The sequence below is a fragment of the Tenrec ecaudatus genome, chromosome 13 (assembly GCF_050624435.1).
Source record: "Tenrec ecaudatus isolate mTenEca1 chromosome 13, mTenEca1.hap1, whole genome shotgun sequence".
NCBI lineage: Eukaryota > Metazoa > Chordata > Mammalia > Afrosoricida > Tenrecidae > Tenrec > Tenrec ecaudatus.
This window is the reverse complement of record NC_134542.1, coordinates 79,843,615-79,865,652: the sequence shown is the minus strand read 5'-3', so window position 1 is coordinate 79,865,652 and position 22,038 is coordinate 79,843,615. Positions and strand designations below refer to the sequence as shown.

Below are 22,038 nucleotides of genomic sequence, written 5' to 3'. Positions count from 1 at the left end.
TTTGGAAGCAGACTGACAGACCTCTCTTCCGAGGCACCTCTGGGGGCTCAGATGAATTTCTCTGACGGGGTATGATTTTATAATCGGTAACTGAACCTTCATGAGAGCACTCATCATTTGCCCGATGCAGCAATTCTCTTTACCTTATTCTGAAAAGGAATCCAGTCTCCAGAACATGATACTTTAGTTGCAGACTCTGGATTATATTTCTCTAAGGAAGATACATTATATTTTTCACATATGAAGGGTAACTTGATGTTACAGTCTGCTGGTTTATTTAAATCTGAGAAATAAAAAAGCAAGATTATGGTCATGAAACCCTTTCATTTTAAAAGCAGCCCAGTAATAAAGAAAGGTACTTTAAATCTTAATCTTTCCCAAATGACTAAACTATACTACCTTTCTTCTCTAGACATTTTTGTGTTCATTAGAATTTATCTCCGTAGGCTAAAGGAAATCATTATTGTCTCTAAAAATACACACATTCAGTGTTTGAATATGAGGAGTGGTGGAAGTTGGGAGAAAGCAAGCTAGTGGGAAAGAAAAGGACTTAAGCTATATCTTAGAGCCATTGCCTCTTATCTTGTAAATCTGTTCATATATTTCTTAATTATGAACATAGCCATCTTCCTAAGTAACCGTGTTAGCATGAATCAAAGCAAGAATCAATTACACTGCCATCAAGTCCATTTGAACTCATGGAAACCCTGTCAAGACAAGAGAACTGTTTCCCATTAAAAAAAAAAAAAAGAGTAGAATTATTTCCTAAGGGTGGGCTTGAACTGCCAGCCTTGCAGTTAGCAAGCCAATGAACAAGCAACCAATGTGCCACCAAGGTTCCTTCCTCAGCATAAAGGAGGTAAAGTGACTCTAAGAGTGCAAAGCACCTTTGTTTGCATTTGGGATTTGAGTTATTGTCATTAACAATAACTCAGAGTAAGATGAAACCACCAAACAGAGTCACAAAGGAAACAAGATTAAGGGAGTAATGGAATTTGAAGTTCAAATATGGCACAACGAACACAGGATATAGATCAACTTCACCTGTAAACCAAGTCTTGGCAGATATGTATAGACATTCCTCTCCGAACGTCACAGGAAAATCAAACCAGGGATGGGATGAGCTGAAAGAAAGTGATGTGATTGTTTGTTTGCAATTTATGTTCCAGTCTATTTTTTTAACGCGTGATTTTCATCCCCAATTTAATGATAGTGCCACAGTTTTAAAGCACTTCTTTCTTGACCCTCGTGTGTAAAAGGAGTTGGTTTATTGGATGTTAAGAACTTTATCAGTTAGTGTTCAAAACTATTCCACCATCCAATTTACTAACAAGGAAACACTGGTTCTGCATTTCAGAGACCGTAGCCGCACAAAAGCCGCGCGGATGATAGCGCTTACTATAAAATCCGACGGGCTGCCGGATGCTCACTCGTTCTCAGCCACCACTTCTGCTCGTCATCAGAGATCTGGAAAACAAACCAAGCGTCCTTACATGGGTTGCAGGGTTCTCTTGAGGGGAAAATTAAGATTAATGTCCTGTTCCACAGTAATCACAAATCACTAAATGTCCAGACATTCTATTACCCTTGTCTCTATATTATAAGCAATCATGACCTTTCACCAAAAAAAAAGCCATTGGAAAGCTCTTTGCATATACACAGGTCCACAACTTTTTGAAGCCCCTCCCCCTACATCAATTGGGCTTGTATCAGTGCCTTCTTGCTGCTAATTGTGAATTTCAAACTACGCAGGAGGTTTCCTCAAGTGAAAGCTACTTAGCATTACTGAGGCAGTGCTGGCTCGGTGGTCAAATTCTTCCCTTCCACAGAGGAGTTTCCGGTCCATTCCTGGACAAAGCATTCCGAGCCCAGCCTCCAGTCGTTTGCTGTCATGCTGACCAGGTTGCAATAGAGCTTCCAGACTAAGACAGACTAGGAAGACAGGCTTTGGGGGTTGGCTTTCAAAATCCAGTTAAAGAAAACCTTATTGATCACAATACAAGGGGTCACTAGGAGCTGGGCAGAGGACACACCCGACTCAGTAACTCCTGGTAATAACACTATTAACAGACACAGAAACTCAGGTTAATCACAGAGTCTGCATTGAGTGAAAAAAAGGGACAATCCACTAGGATCATTCATATTATCTCCTTGCTGTCGTCACATCACATTAGCATGTATTATTCATCTTTACATATAATGCTTAATATTTTAAAACCTTAGGCATTATAACTGTTCTAACACAACACACTCAATGTCAGCCTATCTTTGAGACTAAAAGTGTATTTTCTGGCAAGTTCTCAAAGAGTCCAAAGGTCACATGCTAAAAGAGAATTATTTTTCCCTATTGCTTTTTAAAGGAACACATAACCTTTGGGAGCATGTTTTTTGGACTCGCTTAGTGGACTAAATACAAAAATAAGCAAACTATTTTAAAACGCATTCTCTTAAATTACATTTGCTATTTTTTTCTTGATGGCTTTGAGTTTTGCGTAAGATGTTAAAGTAGCCAGGAAGCTGTGGTTGCTAGCGCAGTACAGGGTGGCTTCTTCGTAGTTTAAGTGAGGCTCAGCCACAAACCAATATTCACTCCCTTCGATCACAACGGGAGGTCCATGAATTCCAGCACGCTCTGTGGAAGAAAAGGAAGAAAAGGGTGGGAAAAAATGAGGAGCTGATGCCAAGGGCTCAAGTAGAAAGCAAATGTTTTGAGAATGATGAGGGCCACAGATGAACAAAAGTGCTTGACACAATAGATGGATGTATGGATTGTGATAAGAGTTGTATGAGCCCCCAATAAAATTATTTTTTTAAAAAGGAAAGAAATTGGTGCCAGGCAAACCACCCAAGTGTACCCTCTAAACAGAAAGAAGACTGGCTTTTTTCCTGACCAGGGCAGTGCCCACTGCACTGAAGATCACTGAGCCAGACAGCGACCCTGCCATTGCCTGCACTCCCAGAAAGAGGGGGAAATGCAGCTTCCCCTCCCACCAGCCATGACCTTCCCTGACTGCTGGCACTTCCGCCTGGGCTTGAGTAGTTAACTAAATACTGTGTCTGAAAGGCCAAGAGCCGCTTCAGCTGAACATCTGATTTCTTCACTCACCTGGGTTGTACCAGTCCGGTGCCTTTGGAGTGCGACCTGTGAAAGGAAGAAGGCGAGTGTCTTATTTTGAATATTCAGTTACAGATGGTGGTAGATTAAGTTGGGCTTTGGATGCAGCTGAGGAGTGCTTGCAGAGTGGCTGACGTTCCCCATGTCTGGCCAACCCATTTTGTGTCACGTGATTGCTTCGGGGTGAGTGAGAGGGGGAGTTTGCTAAGCTCTTTTAGAGGTACTCAAACAGAAAGGCCTGGAAAATCCTAATAAAGTATTACCAAGAGTTCTTGTACCATAGAAAGTCAGAAAGGAAAGGAGACTGTTTCTGTATTTTCAGGAAAATGTTATTTAATGGGATAGACTAGATGGATAACAGAACTATTGAAAAAACACATAAAGAAACTACAAACACCAAACCCACTATCATGATGTTGCTTCTGGCTCAGACAGACTTTAGAGGGGGCTACTGAGACTGTCAGTCTGTAAGGGAAAAGACAGCCTCATCTCTCTCCTGAGGGGCAGTGGGTGGTTCTTAACTGCCAAGCTTTCAGTTAGCATTTGAATGACTAAACCCACAGGGCCACCAAGGTTCCTTAACTAACATTTAGCAAATATAAATGAGGACACTGCATACATGGTGGTGGTGGAGGGGGCAGTAAGAAATATGCACCAAGGTCATCATCACTTGGGATAAGGTTATTCAGGAGTGACTTCGCCATCCAAGGAAATCGGAGTGATTGTTCGGTAAGCCCGTGTTGACAGACCTCACTTTCTGGAAGGATCATGGGTCATGCTCCAGCACAGCCTATTCTGAGAAGGTAAGGGGAGAGAAAGAAGACTGGGAGGAAGATCATCAAAGTCCACCCCCCTCACCTTGAACAGAAACAGAGGCACTGTGGGAGGTTACACAGAAAGGTGGACTGGGTCAGTGTTCAAATGACCTCCAATGCTTCGGTACTTTAAAGAGACCCCATCAACTAACTCTCTCTCTCTCTCTCTCTCTCTCTCTCTCTCTCTCTCTCTCTCTCTCTCTCTCTCTCTCTCTCCCTTCTCTTTTAGTAATGTCCAGTAACTCTTCCTTTGTGAAAAAGACTCAACAGTATGTACCTGATGTCATGTCCAAGACTCTGAATGGTGATGAGAGAAAGAATCATCTTCTAGGAATGGCCTTTGGTCTCTTCAGGAAATTGCCTGATAATACACTTTTGGTTTTAAAGACATGCTTACATTTCGTTCAGAAATTTCTTTAAGTACTTTCCTTTACCAGTAATTGATTTAATATATCCAACACAAATGCTGAAAGAGGCATTTGGAACCTCCTGACTACAAGGCTGGATGATATTTATCTAGTATTCATAATCATCTTTTTTGTCATCAAAAGGCTTCACTCTCAATCTAACTGGTTCTATGATGAGATAGGTAAAGTTTATTGTGCCAACCTGACTGATAAACACATGTGGGGTTAATTGAAAGGCAGAGAAAGAAATGGCTCGGTGAACCTTGCCTTTCAAGTTCTCGGGTCTTTTGCACTGTGATGGTCAGACTAGGGTGCAGCTGCCTTAGTTAGTTCACTGCTTCAGCTGGCAAGGCTCACTTCCTGCAAGACATCCCTGAGGAGAAGCCACATGAACCTACCCTGATGCAGCCCTGGGCACTGGAGGAGCCTTGTGGAGACCCCTGCCAGTGATGAGAAGCTTACATGTTCACTTATTCAGCGTTCCTCCTGCAGTTGGCATCATTGCATGTGTTTTATGAGATGGAGAAGGACTTTGTGGATTGGTGTCAGACATATGGACTAATGTTGGACTTGTGGGCTTGGGCAGCGCTGGGTGGGGATGTTTTCTTGATGTGCATTTACCCTTTATATAAAACTCTCTTTTATACATAGGGGTTTTTGTGGATTTGTTTTTCTAATGTACTCAGACTAACACATATGAACTGGAGTCACGCAAACTATCATCAATTTTTGAGTCCCTTGAAAATTGCTTGTCAAGTTTGCAGGGCTTTGCCAAGGTTGTATTTCTTGGTCTCTGCTTCAGTCTTCCCAAGCTTATCTTCATCTTACCCGTCATTTCTCATAACAATAAAAATGAAAAATGTTCCCACTGCTCTTTCTTAAAATAGTTTTCCACCCAAAATATAACCTGCCTACACAAATCTTGAAGGAGCTCTGGTGACACAGAAATAGCATTGTGGGACTTCCGGGAAGATGGCGATGGAGTAACACATACCAGAGGGACTCTTCAGAATCCAGCCCAGGAGAGTTGCTTAGAGGGAAATTTAACACTGCTGGACCGCAGGAGGAGCATCATAAAGATAAGTAGGCACAGACCCATGGGATTTTGAGGGGCTGGGGCTTTTGGCTTTCCTCAGTGGAGGCTGGTTGGGGCTTGAACTTGGCCCTGCCACTGTCTCTGCTGGAGCTGGGACCACTTGGAGTCTGTAGGGTGGCTTGGTCTCTACACAGGCACAGTTTGCCACCACCCACCTCAGGGCAGGTACTGGAACCCTGCAGCTCCACGGGCAGGGATCTGAGTTCAGTTACATTGTCGCTCTTGTTTCCATCTCCTCTCTGTCCCCCTCTCAGTCTTGGAAGGCTTCCCAGGGGTCTTTTCTCAACACAGCCACAGCTTGCTGCTGCCGCCTGGGAGCAGGGACTAAACCCTTGCAGCTCCACTGGCTGGGATCAGGACTCAGCTAAATTTTTGCATTTGTTTCCATCCTTCAGTATATCCCTCCCTCCCCTGCACACCCCCCCCCCCAGGCTCAGTGGGCTTACTTTTTATTTTTTTTCCTCCTCTTTGTCTCTTTCTTGGTCTCTCACACACTACTGCTAAACTCCAGACCACTCCCCTTAGCCTAGGGCATTTACTCCTGTGCCATACCCAGCGAGGTGAGCTCCACCCTATAGCTAGCTGGAGGCTGGGGAAGGCCCTGCTGATTTGCACCAGGGAATACTCTGCTCAACATCTTACAGGGGAATTCCTGCTTGTGTGCCTGGGATCCTAAGGTAGCTCGGTCAACACTCCTCAACGTTCCAAGCTGCTGCAGGAACCTCTGACCAACCTCCGCAACACCAAAGCAGGCAACCTACCAGCCTTCTGGGTCACTCCCCTGAGAGGGAAGCCACAGGAGGATAAAGTGGTAGGTTAATTCCATAGTGAAAAAAGCTGTAGGCAGTTCAAAGAAGCATTCCTACAAGTCTCCCAGAGAGAACCAGTGCTCTTTGACTCCCTGGAAAATGACACCTGGATCCTCTAAAACAACACAACGCAAACAGCCCAATGACCTCAACGAAAAAATGTGAGAAACAAAAGGCAATGGCAGAAGATGTCCTGAACATAATGACATGCATAGAAGAAGCAGATATTGAGCTGCCACAGAAAGAAATTTTCAGAATGCAACTTGGAGTCATACAGGATATGAGGGAAACAATACAGAAAAAGGATGAAATGATAGAAGAGATAAAAGCCATAAACCAAAGGAAAATACAGGAGCTTAAGGAGGAGTTAACAAAAACTAGCAGCAGACTCACAAACCTCGAGAATCGACTGGAGGAATCAAAGAACTGCATCAGTGACTTGGAGGACAGCCAAGCAGACTTTAACAAACGCGAACAAAAATCTAATAAGATCATCAGAGAAGCTGAAGAAAACTTAAAAACTATTTCTGTTGCTATGAAGCAGAACAACATTAGAATTATTGGCTTACTGGAGGAAGACACAACAAAGAAGTCATCTTGGAGGAAAACTTCCCCAGCTTAATGAATGAAAAATAGGCAACCATTCAGGAGGCTGAAAGAACATCAGCTAGATTGCATCCCAAGAAGAAGTCACCAAGGCCCATAATAGTTAAATTATCCAACTTTGAGGAAAGGAGAAAATCATGAGAGCAGCTAGGGAAAAACAAGCAATCACATATAAAGGTTTCCAAATAAGAATATGCTCAGATATATCAGCAGAAACTATGGAGCAGAGGAGAGAGTTAAGTAACATATTTAAAAAATTGAAGGAAAACAATGCAAACCCAAGAATACTCTACCCAGCTAAATTATCGATCAAGATAGATGGAAAAGTAAGTCTTCCCAGACAAGGAAAAACTCAAAGAATACATTAGAAGAAACCCAACCCTACAAAAGATCCTTGCCGACCCAGTATGGGCAGAAGAACAACACTCACCAAGCATAAATAAGCGACCGCCACATAGAACAACCTCACCCAGAGGGCAAAAAAAAAAAGAAAACAGACTTCAAGGTAGCATTGACTTAAAGATGGAAAGAATTCAAAGGCTGCTGAGGTAAGCTTAAGAAAAAAAGGCAAAGGGGGCATAGGGAAAAAACTACTGTATACAAACATTCCTGGGGTGAGGACCAGGTGATACGGCAGGGACCAGACCAAATACAGGGATACACATGGTAGACAACTAAAAAGGAGGCGGAGAAAGGAAAAAAATAACAATAATAAAAAAGAAAAGGGTAGCGGGGGCACAGGGCACTAACCCACCCAAGGGGAGGGTATTGTTTATATCTCCACAGGGAAAGAGGGACCAGACTTCAACCTAGTGCTCCAAGATATGAATGTAACATACTGGCGTGGAGTAGGGAACCAGTGGAGAGGTCTGGGGGCCGGCCCCAACCCAAACTACTAAGTGGACACCTGCCCCTCCCCTCAGAAGAATTTATTTCAAAGGACGGCACTGGATCTACAGCTCCAGAAGAGGGACATATATGATTAGAACACATGGGAACAGATGAAGGGGGAGGAGGAGAGAGTGGAGCACAACATGGTCCACCAGGCTGTGAAGTCAATGTTCCTAATTAGAACAGTCAGTTGATAGAGAGGACCGCATGGTCGGCCCCACTATGAGACATGACGTTCCTCACTAACCCATAGCCCTACAGGCGGCAACACCGGAGATACAATGTGGGAAGTGCACCCGATTGGATCCCACCACACCGAGGCAAAACATTGGGTGCAACAGAACAGCAAGAGAATGGAGCAGCGAGGTCTCCAGGGAATGCTGAAGGTGGACTTTGGGGCCAGGGCATGGTGCCTGGACTGGAAAACACACCTAAAGGCCGACAAACAATCCTTGAACTAACTACAAGCTTTTCTTTCTTGTTGTGTTGTGTTTTTGGTTTTTTTTTTTGGTCATTGGTTTGTTGTATATTGTTGCTTGGTTGTGCTCTGTCTTGTTTTTGTGCATGTTATTATCTCCACAGGTCTGTTTAAGTAAGATAGCCTGGATCAACAACTGGAGGAGAAAACAACGGGGCTGACAGTTCTGTGGGGACATGAGAGAGGGGGAGGTGGGAAGGTAGCGGTGTTAATAAACCCAGGGACAAGGGAACAACAAGTGATCCAAATCGGTGGAGAGGAGGGTGTGGGAGGCCTGGTTGGGCATGATCAAGGGTAATGTAACTAAGAGGAATTGCTGAAACTCTTGTGGGAACTGAGTATGATAGTGGGACAGGAGGGAAGTGAAAGGAAACAGGAAAGAGCTAGGAGGCAAAGGGGATTTATAGAGGTCTAAATAAAGGCATATATATGTAAATATATTTATATATGAGGATGGGGAAATAGGCCTATGTGCATATATTTATAGGTTTAGTATTAAGGTAGAAGGAGGATGATGGGTCTCCACTCAAGTACTCCCTCAATGCAAGAATACTTTCTTCTATTAAATTGGCATTCTATCATGCTCACCTTCCCGACACAACAGCTGTAGACAAAGAGGGTGAATAAGCAAATGTGGTGAAGAAAGCTGATGGTGCCCGGCTATCAAAAAATATAGAGTCTGGGATCTTAAAGGCTTGAAGGTAAACAAGCGGCCAACTGGCTCAGAAGAAAAAGCCCACATGGAGGAAGCACACCAGCCTGTGTGATCACGAGGTGCTGAAGGGATCAGTTATCAGGCATCAAAGACCAAAAAGTCTTAACATTGGATGCTCACCTCCCTGATACGACCGCTGAAGACAAATGGGTGCATAGCAAACGTGGTGAAGAAAGCTGATGGTGGCCAGCTATCAAAAGATATAGTCTGGGGTCTTAAAGGCTTGAAGGTAACCAAGCTGTCATCTAGCTCAGAAGCAACAAAGCCCACATGGAAGAAGCACACCAGCCTGTACAATCACAAGGTGTTAAAGGGATCAGGTATCAGCCATCATCAGAACAAAAAATTTTTACTATAGTTAATGAGGGGGGCAGTGCGGAGTGGAGACCCAAAGCCCATTTGTAAGCCACTGGACATCCCCTTACAGAAGGGTCTTGGGGAGGAGAAGAGCCGGTCAGGGTGCGATGTAGCAACATTGAAAAATACAACTTTCCTCTAGTTCTTAAATGCTTCCTCCCCGTCCCCCCCGACTGTCATGATCCAAATCCTACCTTGCTAGTCTGGCTAGACTAGAGGATATACACTGGTACAGATGGGAACTGGAAACTCAGGGAATCCAGGGCGGATGATCCCCTCAGGACCAATGGTGTGAGTGACAATACTGGGAGGACATAGGGAGGGTGGGTTGTAAAGGGGGAACTGATTTCAAGGCTCTACATGTGACCTCCTCTCTGGGGGAAAGACAACAGAAAAGTGGGTGAAGGGAGAAATGGGACAGAGCATGATATGACAAAATAATAATTTATAAATTATCAGAGGTTCATGACAGAGGGGGGAGTGGAGAGGGAGGGAGAAATTGAGGACCTGATGCCAGGGGCTTAGGTGGAGAGCAGATGTTTTGAGAATGATGAGGGCAACGAATGTACAAATGTGCTTTACACAACTGATGTATGTATGGATTGTGATAAGAGATGTATGAGGCCCTAATAAAATGAAAAAAAAAAAGAAATAGCATTGTGTTGTTAAACTGAGAGGTTGGCGGTTTGAATCCACCTACCAGCTACCCCAGAGGAGAAAGATGAGGCATCTCTACTGAGAAGACTTCCAGGCTCTGAACCCCCACGGAAGCTCTACTCTGTCACTAGAAATCAGAAATGTTGTGGTGGCAGTGAAAACAAAATGAGCCTACAATTATATCCTGTACACAGATTCCTCATTGGACAAAGTGAAGGTTACCATCTACTTTCAAACATGCTATCCTTCCAGGCGGATCAGAGGCCGGTAGCTGTAATACAGAGTCCCATATATTTCTTGCATCGTTCCACAATTTCTGTAACTCTAACTAGAGATGAAAATGCTTTCTTCATTTCAGCTCCGCGTCCACAAAGCTCATAAGAGAAGGCGTGAAAAGGAGGAATGATTGTTGACACTTACCTTTTGGAATCTGGCACACCCATTCAAGCTTTGCATCGCAAGCATATGGCCTTAAATAAAGAAATTCAGTGTTGTCATAGAAATGCCAGCTCCTGCGCCAGGGCCTATGAGTGACCTAAAGGAAGAAAGGATTGTAGAGTCTTGAAGTTTTGCAGTTCTTAGGAAATTTTAGGTTTTAAGCCCTACGCTTTATCTCTTTTTAGCTCTAAGAACTAAGGTATTTGTTTAGTGAAGGAATGCATGCACACATGGAGTGTTTAAACATTAGCAACCTCAGAAAGAGCCTTCAAAGGGGTTGGTCGTGGGAATACACCTTAAGAAAGACCGTGTGTGTTCAACATGTAAATCATTATCTTTTTTTTTTTTTTTGGTATGAAACGATAGAATCTTGCATCGTTAAATACAGGAAAGACCAAGCTACGAAATATTTTTTTTGTTGTTCATTGGTTTCCAAACACTAGGCTATTGTGATCAACGATGTGGAAGAAAGTGGCATACAAGTCCGTCATCTGGGACCCAGGCAGCCTCTCTGGATCGGTTCTGCCTTACCTATTACATCACCTTCCTCTACATCAGCGTTCCTCAACCTGTGGGTTGTGACCCCTTTGGGGGTCGAATGACCCTTTCACAGGGGTCGCCTGATTCATAACAGTAGAAAAATGACAGTGATGAAGTAGCAATGAAAATACTGTTATGGTTGGGGGGGGGGTCACCACAACATGAGGAACTGTTGTCGTGGCATTAGGAAGGTTGAGAACCACTGGTCTACACAGTTCACGATGGCTCACTTCAAATCCAGCCTGTAGACAGGGGTTGAGGGTGGGGTGGGTGGTGAGCCCGGCTTTAGAATGGCCACTCACCACTTTTTGGACTGCTTTCACTGCCAGGATTCTGGTGGGTACAGTGGCAGGTGAAATAAAATTCTCTTTATGGCACACTTGCCTGGCTAGGTTTGTTCGTTATGGAGGCTGCCTCTAAACCAAACACATTGCCATCAGTTGGTGTGCTAGATTCCCCTGCTTTCAAATGGGTCGATAGTGGGAATATTATCGTAGGATGGAGGAGACCTGCCCTTGCGGGTTTCTTTTATTGAGCTCTTTGGTAGAATTTCAAATCCCTTCAGCTATTCTGTGATTCTGTTGACAGAAGACAGAATGTATTCCTGCAGGGTTCTGGACACTCCTGGAAAACTCCTTAAGGGCTTCCTTTCTTCTGTGTTAAAGTGGGGGTGCTATAAAGATGGGGTGATGCTAGAGTTTATTATGACACCTGTTGCTTTGAACTTGCTGCTCTTTCTCAGTCCTTGTTTGTGCTCATCTTTCTGTACTATTTTTGTTCAATCACTTTCTTCTTATGTGTCTTTTTAGGATTTAGCCAGGATGTTACCTAAATTCTTCCCTTCTCACTCTTTATGTGTGTCAATTGTGCTAAGTACATGTCTTAAATCTGATTTTTTTTAAATGTACACCTTCCCCTTCAACTCTAGTCTCTTCAGTTTAATTTAATTTAGATTATTTCTCACCACTAGCTGAGATTTCAAATATCCACACTAAAATATACCTAAAACCAAATCCACTGTCAATCTCTATAGGTTTTCCAGGATTGTAAATCTTTACAGGAACAGTCTATATTTCTCCCATAGAGTGACCATTGGTTTGAACTGCCAACCTTGTTTTCTTCGTAAGCTACTACCCACTCTTGACGGTTTCTCTACCTCTCCTGTCATCCAGCATAGTCTTTAGATGGACCCAGAGATCCCAAACTCTAACCCAACTCACTGCTCTCTGGTTGAGTCTGCTTCTAGTGACGCTCCAGGACAGAGGAGAACTGCCTCAGTGGGGCCGCTAGAGGCAGCTGTGGGTTTTGACCACTGACCTTGTGGTTAGCAGCCCAATTGGTAAGCCCACTGCACCCCCAGAGCTCCAGACAAAATCACGAGATTGGTTAAATAGTAAGTAAAGTAATCAGGTGATTTCACTAGCACTCCACCTGGCCCATGCATGTTAGCGGCTTCTCCAGTCATCACCATCATTGTTATTCTGGTTGTCCTCCTCCTCCTGGTCATCACTGGCCTGTAACATCCTCATTTCCCATAAAACTCCTACTCCGCTTCTTCTCCACAGCCCTTACCTCATGCAGCAATGGTAATGCACTTACATGTGTACTAGTCTTTGTCTCTTTACTTAGACTGCACGTTCTGTGAACACAAGACCTATGATGTAAACTTGCTCATTATGGTCTTCCTGTCTCAGGGATACAGTGCCGCTGTAACAGAAAAACTGGAAGTGGGTGGGCTCTAAGGGAAAGTATCTGTCTTTTATTTCTTAATGAATTAATTCATTGATTTTGGGGGCATATTTGCCTTCTTTCCTTGGCTCCTCAGTGATCTTCATGTAGCGGAGCATCTATCTTCTCCCACCCCTGCTGCTTTGTGTAATCGCCTCCTTTATATTTCCAAAGAGACTGTCTAAAGATATACTACGCTAATCCTGTTTCACTCACATAATAAAGAAGACTCACTCCCAAATGGGATCATAACCATGCATATAGGGCTTATGATTTACAAGGCATATTTTACAGGGGACATGATTTAATACAATTTCTCAGTGCCTACCAAACTGCTTGGACAGGTACTGCTCATGGGAAGAATAAATGAATGAATTCTGCCAAAGAAGATGCTTAACTGGCCTTTTACGTCATCTGATCCTATGCAGTGTACACTAAAATCTGTCCCAAGATCAAGCTTCCTCACACCTTTCTTATTCGAAAACTTGAAATAGGCAACACTGTGGCCCATTAAAAACAAACTCATTAACCTGCTCCAATCTAATTTCCTAAATTTTCCAGCACAGCACCAATGAAAACTTCCTGATCTGACTTTTGTCTTCTGTTCTCACTGCCTTTTCCTCTCCCCCCCTTTCCACCTGATTTTATATCACCTCTTCACACCATCTCTTAAGAAGAAAGCCTTACCTCATCCCGCCTGTAGAAACCTTACCTATCTTTTAGGTGCAACTCAAGTCCCACCTTTGTCTGAGAGTAGGTTACAGTGCTCACTTCCTTTTCTGGTGTTCTCCTCTCTCTACCCACTTGAGTTCAGTACTAGTAGACTGTCTTGTGGGTGAATTTTATCTTCTGCAATTGGGTGTACTTCCTCCTGGTTCCCATGGTACCTAACATCATGCTCCATGCTCCACACAAAAAACCCTCTCTGGGGCTGTTGCTTGATTGAACACAATATAGGTTTGTCTTTTTTAATATGCAAATTTCCCAGCCTGTACTAACCTTGACAGCAGCACAGTCTCTGATGTCATAATCCTGCTGAAATTCATTTTCCATGAAAATAGTAGACACCTGAGAAGGCAAGAGAGGCTTGAGGATTTAAAGCTGGTGTACACAATTTGCAATTTAGATGTAATTTAGATAGTTTTAATAACTCGAGCATTCATAGGCAACAGAAAGGAAACTTTTTCATGTCTTTTTTTTTTTTAATGGGAATGCTAAATCATGAGGAGACTCAGAAAATGTCAAAAGTTTCCCAGCAAAGGAAGCCAGAATTTCCTTTCTGTGGGGTCACATTGAAACACGAGTTTACAAAACATTCCCCCGCCCCTATGTGTTGAAATGTCAGTTATGTGTTTAACTAATGTCAGTCAAGCTCCCATTTGAAAATACAAGTCAAGGAGTTTTACAGCTAGGGAAGACTAAGCAATGACTTGCTAGCATGAAAATGTGGAGCAATTTAATATGTGAGGATAATTTTGTTCTTTAAATATTACTTAAACTTCTGCAAAAATTTAAAATGCTATCTTTAAAAATTGAAAGTTGCCTTAAACAAATGATTCCTACTAATAACCTTTCCTTTTTTACATAACTCTTATGTTTTCAGATCATTAAAATGCAAGTTTCTCATTGTAAAAAACCTTAAAAGGTGTGTGTGTGGGGGGGGGACAGCAAAAAGAAACAGAAACATTGAAAAATTGGTGTTTTTTCATCTTAAAATATTTAAAAAATATTTGCACTGTGTTAAGATGAATTATTTCATGTTGGGAGCACTCCTGATAATTGATGTATTTCTTAAGGGGGAATTTTAATTCTATATGCTTTCCAGAAAAGCCTTGTTAGTAACTTTGGTGTTAATTGGTATTGAAGTCTTTAAACATTGCAGGTATCTAAAAATCAAATGAATGTGACAATTTGTGCAGTGTAACTGATTGTGAAACTTTTACGTAACGGGACTCCTTGCACGTTAGGTTTCAGCCATTAAGCCCAATCCTTTCATGCTGCATCTGACAATCTTCAGACAGGTGGCCCTGAAGAGTAATTGGAACTACACACTGATGGGCTGCCCGAGGACCCTGGCTTCCTCTTAAGCTTCTAACATGCCAGCCTTTCTGTCGTTTAGGAAATAGACTTGTATTAATGTGCTTCCTACTGAAAACCCCACAGAGAGAAAGGACAAGTCTAGAAGGCAATATCGGTCCATTTCCCCCTTCCTGTTTCAGTTAAGTAACAGCGAACATTCTATAAAAGCATTTTTGAGACACAGGAGCAACCAATGAATCAATATAAATCAGTTATGAACTTCCCTCCATTATTATGTAGGGTTTCTTTTTTTGGGGTTAAAATGACCTTTTGAGCCTATGAAAGTTTTAACAATTCTATGGCCCTATTGTTCCTTCTCATTCCAGAAACTAGTTGGTTGTAATTATGTTAATAATTCAGGGACAACTTGAAAGACGGTGAGATAATTTAAAATTATCTTTCATGGTGAAAAGTTTTGAAACTGGGAATGCAGGGATAGTTGAAATATAGAATAAAATAACTTCTATATAGAGCCCTTTATGCCTGTAAGTTCTTAATTAAAGCAATTTTCTATAAGGAGAAAGAAACAGAAAAATCAAATGTCATCTTCAATCCTTCTCAAAGATGAACATTATATCCATGCAGCTACATTTGTCTATTTTGGAGTTAGATAGGAGGGCGTTTCCAAAAATTCACAGAGGTCAGTTGACCTCACTATAGACATGATCTGAATTTGTTCTGGTTGCAAGTGTCTTTTAGCTGTCCCATGACAGAAATTTCTTCCCTGGCTTCTTGAATATTGACGGGGGCCTCCTCCTTTTTGGGCATTTTTGTGTTTTGGCTTTATACTAATATGATCTTATCCTTACCACCTTAGTGTGATTTATTTTACATTGTTTCCTGTGGGCTTTCCCAGCTGTGAAGCACAGGAGGAGTGGACGATAATAATGGGTACAAGGTGCTATAGGGAATGTACAAGGTGTTATACATTGTTGTACAAGGTTATATAAGGTTATACAAGGTACAAGGTGTTATAGGGAATACAGGGGTGCGATAGGGAGGGAAAGGGGATTTAGGGAGTATATAATGAAGGTGGGAGGGGGAGGGAGCACTGGAACTGATTATGCTTTTTCCACAACTCATTTTAAAGGTGATTTAACCATTTGGGGGTGGGAGGATGCTCTCAGATTGATGTGGTACTGATTGAACAATTCCCCTTGATATGATTGAACGATTGAATTATTCAATCATGTGATATGTAAATTGTATTCCACTAAAAATGTTAAAAAAGAAAAGTTCATAGAAGATGGGATTAAAAGATGATGAAAGTTTCCCATCAACTTTCTGAAGTGCCGTTGTGTAGATCCTGTATTTCTAAATAAAATTGAAATTAGTAATTTGTAATCTATTTCCATATTAATACAGATACAGCCATGTATTTTCAGTGACAATTTGCTAAGAGGAGGCTTCAAAAAATTTATTGAAAAATGAAATGGAAAGAAACTGGGAAGCGTCTGTGGGCTTTTCAAAGCCGCCTCACACATGGATGTATGATTTCACAACCAATGTACTTGTTTCAGAGTAAACACGCCTTCGAATTATCAAAGGACCTTTCAAAGCAAGAGGGGTTTTAACTTACGGGTGTACGGTCACTCCACTGCCAAGATCCTTGTAAGTCTGGGCTCCTTTTAGTCAGACCTATCCACAACCAACGCTGTCCACTATGTGAAAAGAAATTAGATTTTAGCATGTCGTTTAACAACTATGAGCATAAGCACTTGACAAAAAATGTTAGTATTCATGTGTATAAAATACTTAAGACATGTTTACTCAGAATATTCTTTCATTAACTGACAATCACAGCTTTCAGCAAAAAGTACAAGTCTTCTGAGAGAAAGTCGAATGATTAATATAGGGTAAGGCAGCGGAACTAACCCTTTGCTGTTGGCTCGATGCCAACCCTCAGGGGAAGTGCGACCCCATAGGATTTCAAAGGCTACACTCTTGTGGAATCATGTGGCACTTGTACCTGGATCAAGGGGCGGTTGTGTGAGCGGAACAAGGGGCTATTGCATGGTTTGAAATCAGGAAAGATGTGCAATAGGGTTGCAGCCTGTCACCATACTTACTCAATCTGTATGCAGAGCTAATAGTCAGAGAAGTTGACTTCTCTGAAGAAGAATGTGGCCTTAGTGGAAAGGCTTATTAACAACCTGCAATACGCAGCTGACACAACCTTGCTTGTTGAGAGTGAGGAGGAATTGAAGCACTTGCTGATGAAGATCAAGATGTCAGTCTTCAGTATGAATTGCAACTCAATGTAAACTGTCCCAAATCCTCACAACTGGATTAAGAGGTAACATCAAGATAAACCGAGAAAAGGCTGAGGTTGTCTTGCCTGGATGCCCATGGATGCAGCAGCCAAGAGATCAAAAGATGAGGTGCAGTAGGTAAATCTGCTTCACGAGACCTCTTTAGACTATTGAAGAGCAAGGATGCTATTTTGAGAACTAAGGTGTGCCTGACCCAAGCCATGACCCAAGTCAATTTTTAATTGCATCATATGCACGTGAATGGTGGACATTGCATAAAGATTACAGAAGGCGAATCAATGCATTTCGATTGTGGTGCAGGAAAAGAATATTGAAAGTACCATGGACTACTGAAAGGGCAAACACATGTGCCTTGGAAGAAGGCCGGCCCGAGTGCTCCTTAGAGGCAAGGATACGGAGACTTCATCTTAGCTATTTCAGATGTGTTGTCAGGAGAGACCAGTCCCTGGAGAAGGACATCATGTTAGTTAAAGTAGAGGAGCAGCACAGGAGAGGAAGCCCTTCAAGGAAATGGGTCGACACTGACTGCAACAACAGGCTCAAGCACAGGAACAATCAGTGTTTCCTTTTATTATGCATAAGACCACTATGGGCCGGAACCGACAACAGTAACTAATAACAACAACAGCTGGTCATATGGGTCACCCTCAGAATGACTAGGGGTTTGAACCACCAACCTTCAGAGGAGCCTAATGCTCAGCCACTGCGCCAGAAGGCACTGTGCCAGAAGGATCTCATTGCCACTGACTCGATGTTGACTTACAGTGATCCTTTAGGGCAGAGTAGAACTCCCGCTGTGGGTTTCTGAAACTATAACTCTTTACGGGGGTAGAAAACCTCCTTGTCATTCGTGGAATAGTTGGGGTGGAATGGTTAGTGATTTTGGGCTATCAGAAAATTACCACACTTTTTAAAGCTTAAGTTTAAGCTTCATATAAGAGGCAAAAACGATTTTGTTTTAAACTAAAACAAACTAATAAAAATAGCCTCAACATTTGTTATTCCAAACTTTTATCATAATACTCCAACTTAGACACTGTTTTTAGACACAAAGTACAAATAGTTTTGATACAAACACAATAATAGTGTTTCCTCAAAGCATTTGTCTAGACTACCACCAAATTTTTCTTATTAAAAAATGTAGAACAGACTATTTGGATAAATTTTTATTAAACATTAAAAAAAATTAAATAGTTTCATTCTCACTGCCTAGTAAGCTTGCAGTAAACAAACGAGTATTTTCTAAGTGCCAAATGCTAAGCAATCACTTACATAATACCAGTGCATGGTAAGCACTAATAACCTATCTCACTGTCATCAAGTCATACCTGATGGGACCGGGCAGAAAACACTGACTCCCCAGCGTGAAACCACTATGCCAGCAGGGCTCGTCTTAGTTGTACTGATAGGAATTATAGTGATGTTCCCGGCAGTAGGCTGCATGCGATGGGCAATACAGAGAAGTACAAGATCTTACCTCTACCCTCATGGAATAAAACTTATTCAGGAAGTCAAGAAAAAGGATGCACCACGAAAAATATGGAAATCTATCCAACAGGCTATCTAAAGGTTAAGTGCTATGGAAGTTCAGAGAAAGGAAATCTATAAATGTCTGAACAGAGACCCGAGGAGCAATAATTTTGACATACTCTCTTGTGTGTTTACATCTTCCACATGTATATAGGTACCTGATTATGTACCTATAACAACAGATATGTACGTAGATATGTTGCAGTGTGCCAGCATCTTGATTCTCCTGCACGGCGATCCTGCAGGACAGGGCAGAGTGTCCTCATAGGGGGGAGTCCTAGGCTGAAATACGTATGGGAGACGCTCACCAGGCCTTTTCCCTGGCAGAGCACTGGGTGAATTCGAACCTCTGACTTGTTGGTTAGCAGCTGGGCATTGAATTACATGGTCCCCCAGTGTTTCCTTACAGATATATAAATGGACACACACTGCATTTTTAGCATACGTGGCAGATAAAGAATGAACGATGTGCTGGAAACCATAATAAGCCTGCATTTTTTCAAAATTTACTCGGAATCAAAGGCCAGCACCACCTTAAGTTAATTTCTCCACTTTTCCCGAAGTAATTGCTTTTCTTTATCTTCCTTTTGTTCAACATTTCTTCATATTTCAATAACAATAAATACTTTTCGGTCTTTTGAACCGCAGGCTTTTCAGTTATTGTAATGGAATATGAGGCCAGTCCTCTTGTTTTTTTATCGCTCCGTAGAGAAAGATCACTCATTTTTGGACTTATGATAAATCCAATGGAGACAATTAAGTCCAGCTTGAACTCAGCATCTATAAGAGGATTTGCAGTTTGGGTGGTCAACTAATAAAGCTTTCTTACTGGCTTCCAGATTTATCAGACAGTCCAATTGTTGAATTTCTAAGGCATATGGTCCGCATAACTGTCACATACAATATAATTAAAGCCAGATGGGTGGGGAAAAAAGAGGTTAAGTTTCCTTAACGATATTACTTCATTTCTCTCAAATCTTCACATATTATGTACTTGGGCCTGAGGAATTTGTGCCGAATTTTGTGTTTTCCCAGAGTAATCATGAGACATTTTATTTTTCTATATAATCAACAGTACAGCCAGGAAGATGATCAAAGATTACGTGTGTCCTGCATTGAATCTGGGCCTCTCTTCAGAGGTCTGTCCGAAACCTTTCCTTTCTCCTGAGACTTCCACCCAGGCCCTTCACAGCCAACATCTCCCTCCACCTTCTCCCAGCGCTCTGCTTACATGCCCATTTCTGACAGAGATCAATGTCCCAAGGAATCTGCCCAATTGTCCAGAGTTTTGAATCTTCATTTCTTTCTGAGACTCAACCTAAGTTCAACCATTTATATTTTTCAGCTTCCGTTTTAAGAGATTCACTGCCATGCCTGCCTCCCAAAGAAAACAATTTGTATTTTACTGCCTTCTCAACCGTAAGAGGTGAAAAACAGTCCCTGAACCATAACTTGTTCCTAGTTTGACCTGATTTTATGGTGACCGGATAATTAGAAGAAGAAATTGGAAACCATATTAATCATGGCACAATTCCACCGTGGACTTCAGGAAATTGAGGGAAAATAAGTTCCCGATCAAAACTGAGCAATCAAATCAAGCTGAATTGCCTTTTGTACACTTCTTCAATTCATGTACTAAGCACATCGTTTTAAGGTTGTTGGTTTAAGAAAGCATTGCACAAAAGGTTAATATGTGTATTTGTGTTAAAATTCTTAACTCAATCAAATTTCCTGCTATATCTGGTTTAGAAGGAAAACAGTATCTCAGCTATCACCCCAATAACTACTTTTTGATGAGGGTGCTTAGTCTGCAAAGCCTGAGATTTATATCTAAATCCATTTATGGCGCACCACAGGAGGGAGTGTGCACCTGCAATGGCATTGCAAACAAGGCTTTCTTTGCTAATCCAAGGAATAGGTTTGTTCTACAATGGCTTTTCCTGTTGGGCTGCCATTATGCGTTGCAAAGATCTTAGCTGCAAGAACCCTTTCATTGAAATACAAACAGAGATTTGCAACGTAGATCGTGAGAATATAGCAGGAATCTGACTTAACTCCTTGGCAGGCAATACGCAATTTGGAGAATGGACATCTTGCTGAGAAAGGTCAATTCCCACAATCAAATGTTAAAGCTTTCAAAGATTAAGGTTTGCAATCATTTTATTTTTATTTTATTTTTTCAACCTAAATGGGCTAGCTTCCCTCCTTCCCTTCAAGCCATGATTACAATTTGGCCTTAGACTAAGTTCCCTAAGTGCGACACAGGAAAATGATCTCTTTATTAATGGTGCAAACACTGATTAAGCAGACACCACAAGCCAGGGCGCTGTGTTAGCTGCTGGGATACAAGTACAAATATAATACGATCCCTCTGAGAGAAGGGATTATGAAGATTTGTTTCTCTTTGTTTTCTAAATTCAGTATGCATTACTTTTGCCCTTAGGAAGGGAAGGAGATATAAAGGATTTATACTAAATGTTGCTATATTTATAGCTGGGAAACAGGATTTGACATGGTTTTTATTTTATTCATTAGGCTTTCTCATATTTTCTTACTGACATCTTAATTGCTGGCTTTGGGGTGGGGATGAGTGGAACAAACAAACAGCAATAAAAGAAGAGTTTCTTCATTACCTCAGACTTCTGGTCCCCCCCCCCCCCCGCCCCACTGTAATTCATTTTGCATGTAGTTGCTCATTTAAAAAAAAACATTTTATTAGGGGCTCATACAACTCTTATCACAATCCATACATATACATACATCAATTGTATAAAGCACATCTGTACATTCTTTGCCCTAATCACTCTCAAAGCATTTGCTCTCCACTTAAGCCCTCTGCATCAGGTCCTCTTTTTTCCCCTCCCTACCTGCTCCACCCTCCCTTACGAGTCCTTGATAATTTATAGATTATTATTTTGTCATATCTTGCCCTTTCTGGCGTCTCCCTTCACCCCCTTTTCTGTTGTCCATCCCCCAGGGAGGAGGTAACATGTAGATCCTTGTAATCGGTTCCCCCTTTCCAACCCACTCACCCTCTACTCTCCCAGCATCGCCCCTCACACCCTTGATCCTGAAGGTATCACCCACCCTGGATTCCCTGTGCCTCCAGCTCCTATATGCACCAGTGTACAACCTCTGCCCTATGCAGACTTGCAAGGTAGAATTCGGATCATGGTAGTTGGGGGCGAGGGGGGGGGCATGTAGTTTCTCTTAATAACATTCTCTATCACCCTTTATATTTCAACATTTTCCATTAGTTGAGTCCTACAAATATCTTCAATTTCATCGCTAAGTCCTTAAGACAGCTCCCTACATCGATTGAGAAGTGCTCGTGGTACTAGTGGTCACGCGTTGGACCACTAGTGCCAAGAATACCAAGTGTTGGTTCAGTGTTACTCAGAATTTAGAGTTTGCTATCTCAGTATTTTATGTAATGGTATTTTAGCCTAGACAGTATGATTTTGTGTGTGTACAGATTGAGAGCCAGGAAACAGTAAGTTGCCC

The 22,038-nt window shown here is 42.0% G+C and overlaps 1 protein-coding gene across 1 annotated transcript in view; it reads right to left on the bottom strand.

The window, feature by feature from the left end:
• LY75 (lymphocyte antigen 75) overlaps nt 1-22,038 on the bottom strand; it is a 114,848-nt gene that overhangs the window by 38,031 nt on the left and 54,779 nt on the right. The window contains exons 14-21 of the mRNA XM_075529667.1: nt 16,311-16,392; nt 13,652-13,720; nt 10,367-10,481; nt 3,107-3,142; nt 2,457-2,632; nt 1,400-1,467; nt 1,045-1,124; nt 144-283 (exon numbers count right to left, since the gene is read on the bottom strand). Of these exons, the coding sequence (XP_075385782.1) occupies nt 144-283; nt 1,045-1,124; nt 1,400-1,467; nt 2,457-2,632; nt 3,107-3,142; nt 10,367-10,481; nt 13,652-13,720; nt 16,311-16,392 (766 nt within the window). The remainder of the gene's footprint in view (nt 1-143; nt 284-1,044; nt 1,125-1,399; nt 1,468-2,456; nt 2,633-3,106; nt 3,143-10,366; nt 10,482-13,651; nt 13,721-16,310; nt 16,393-22,038) is intronic.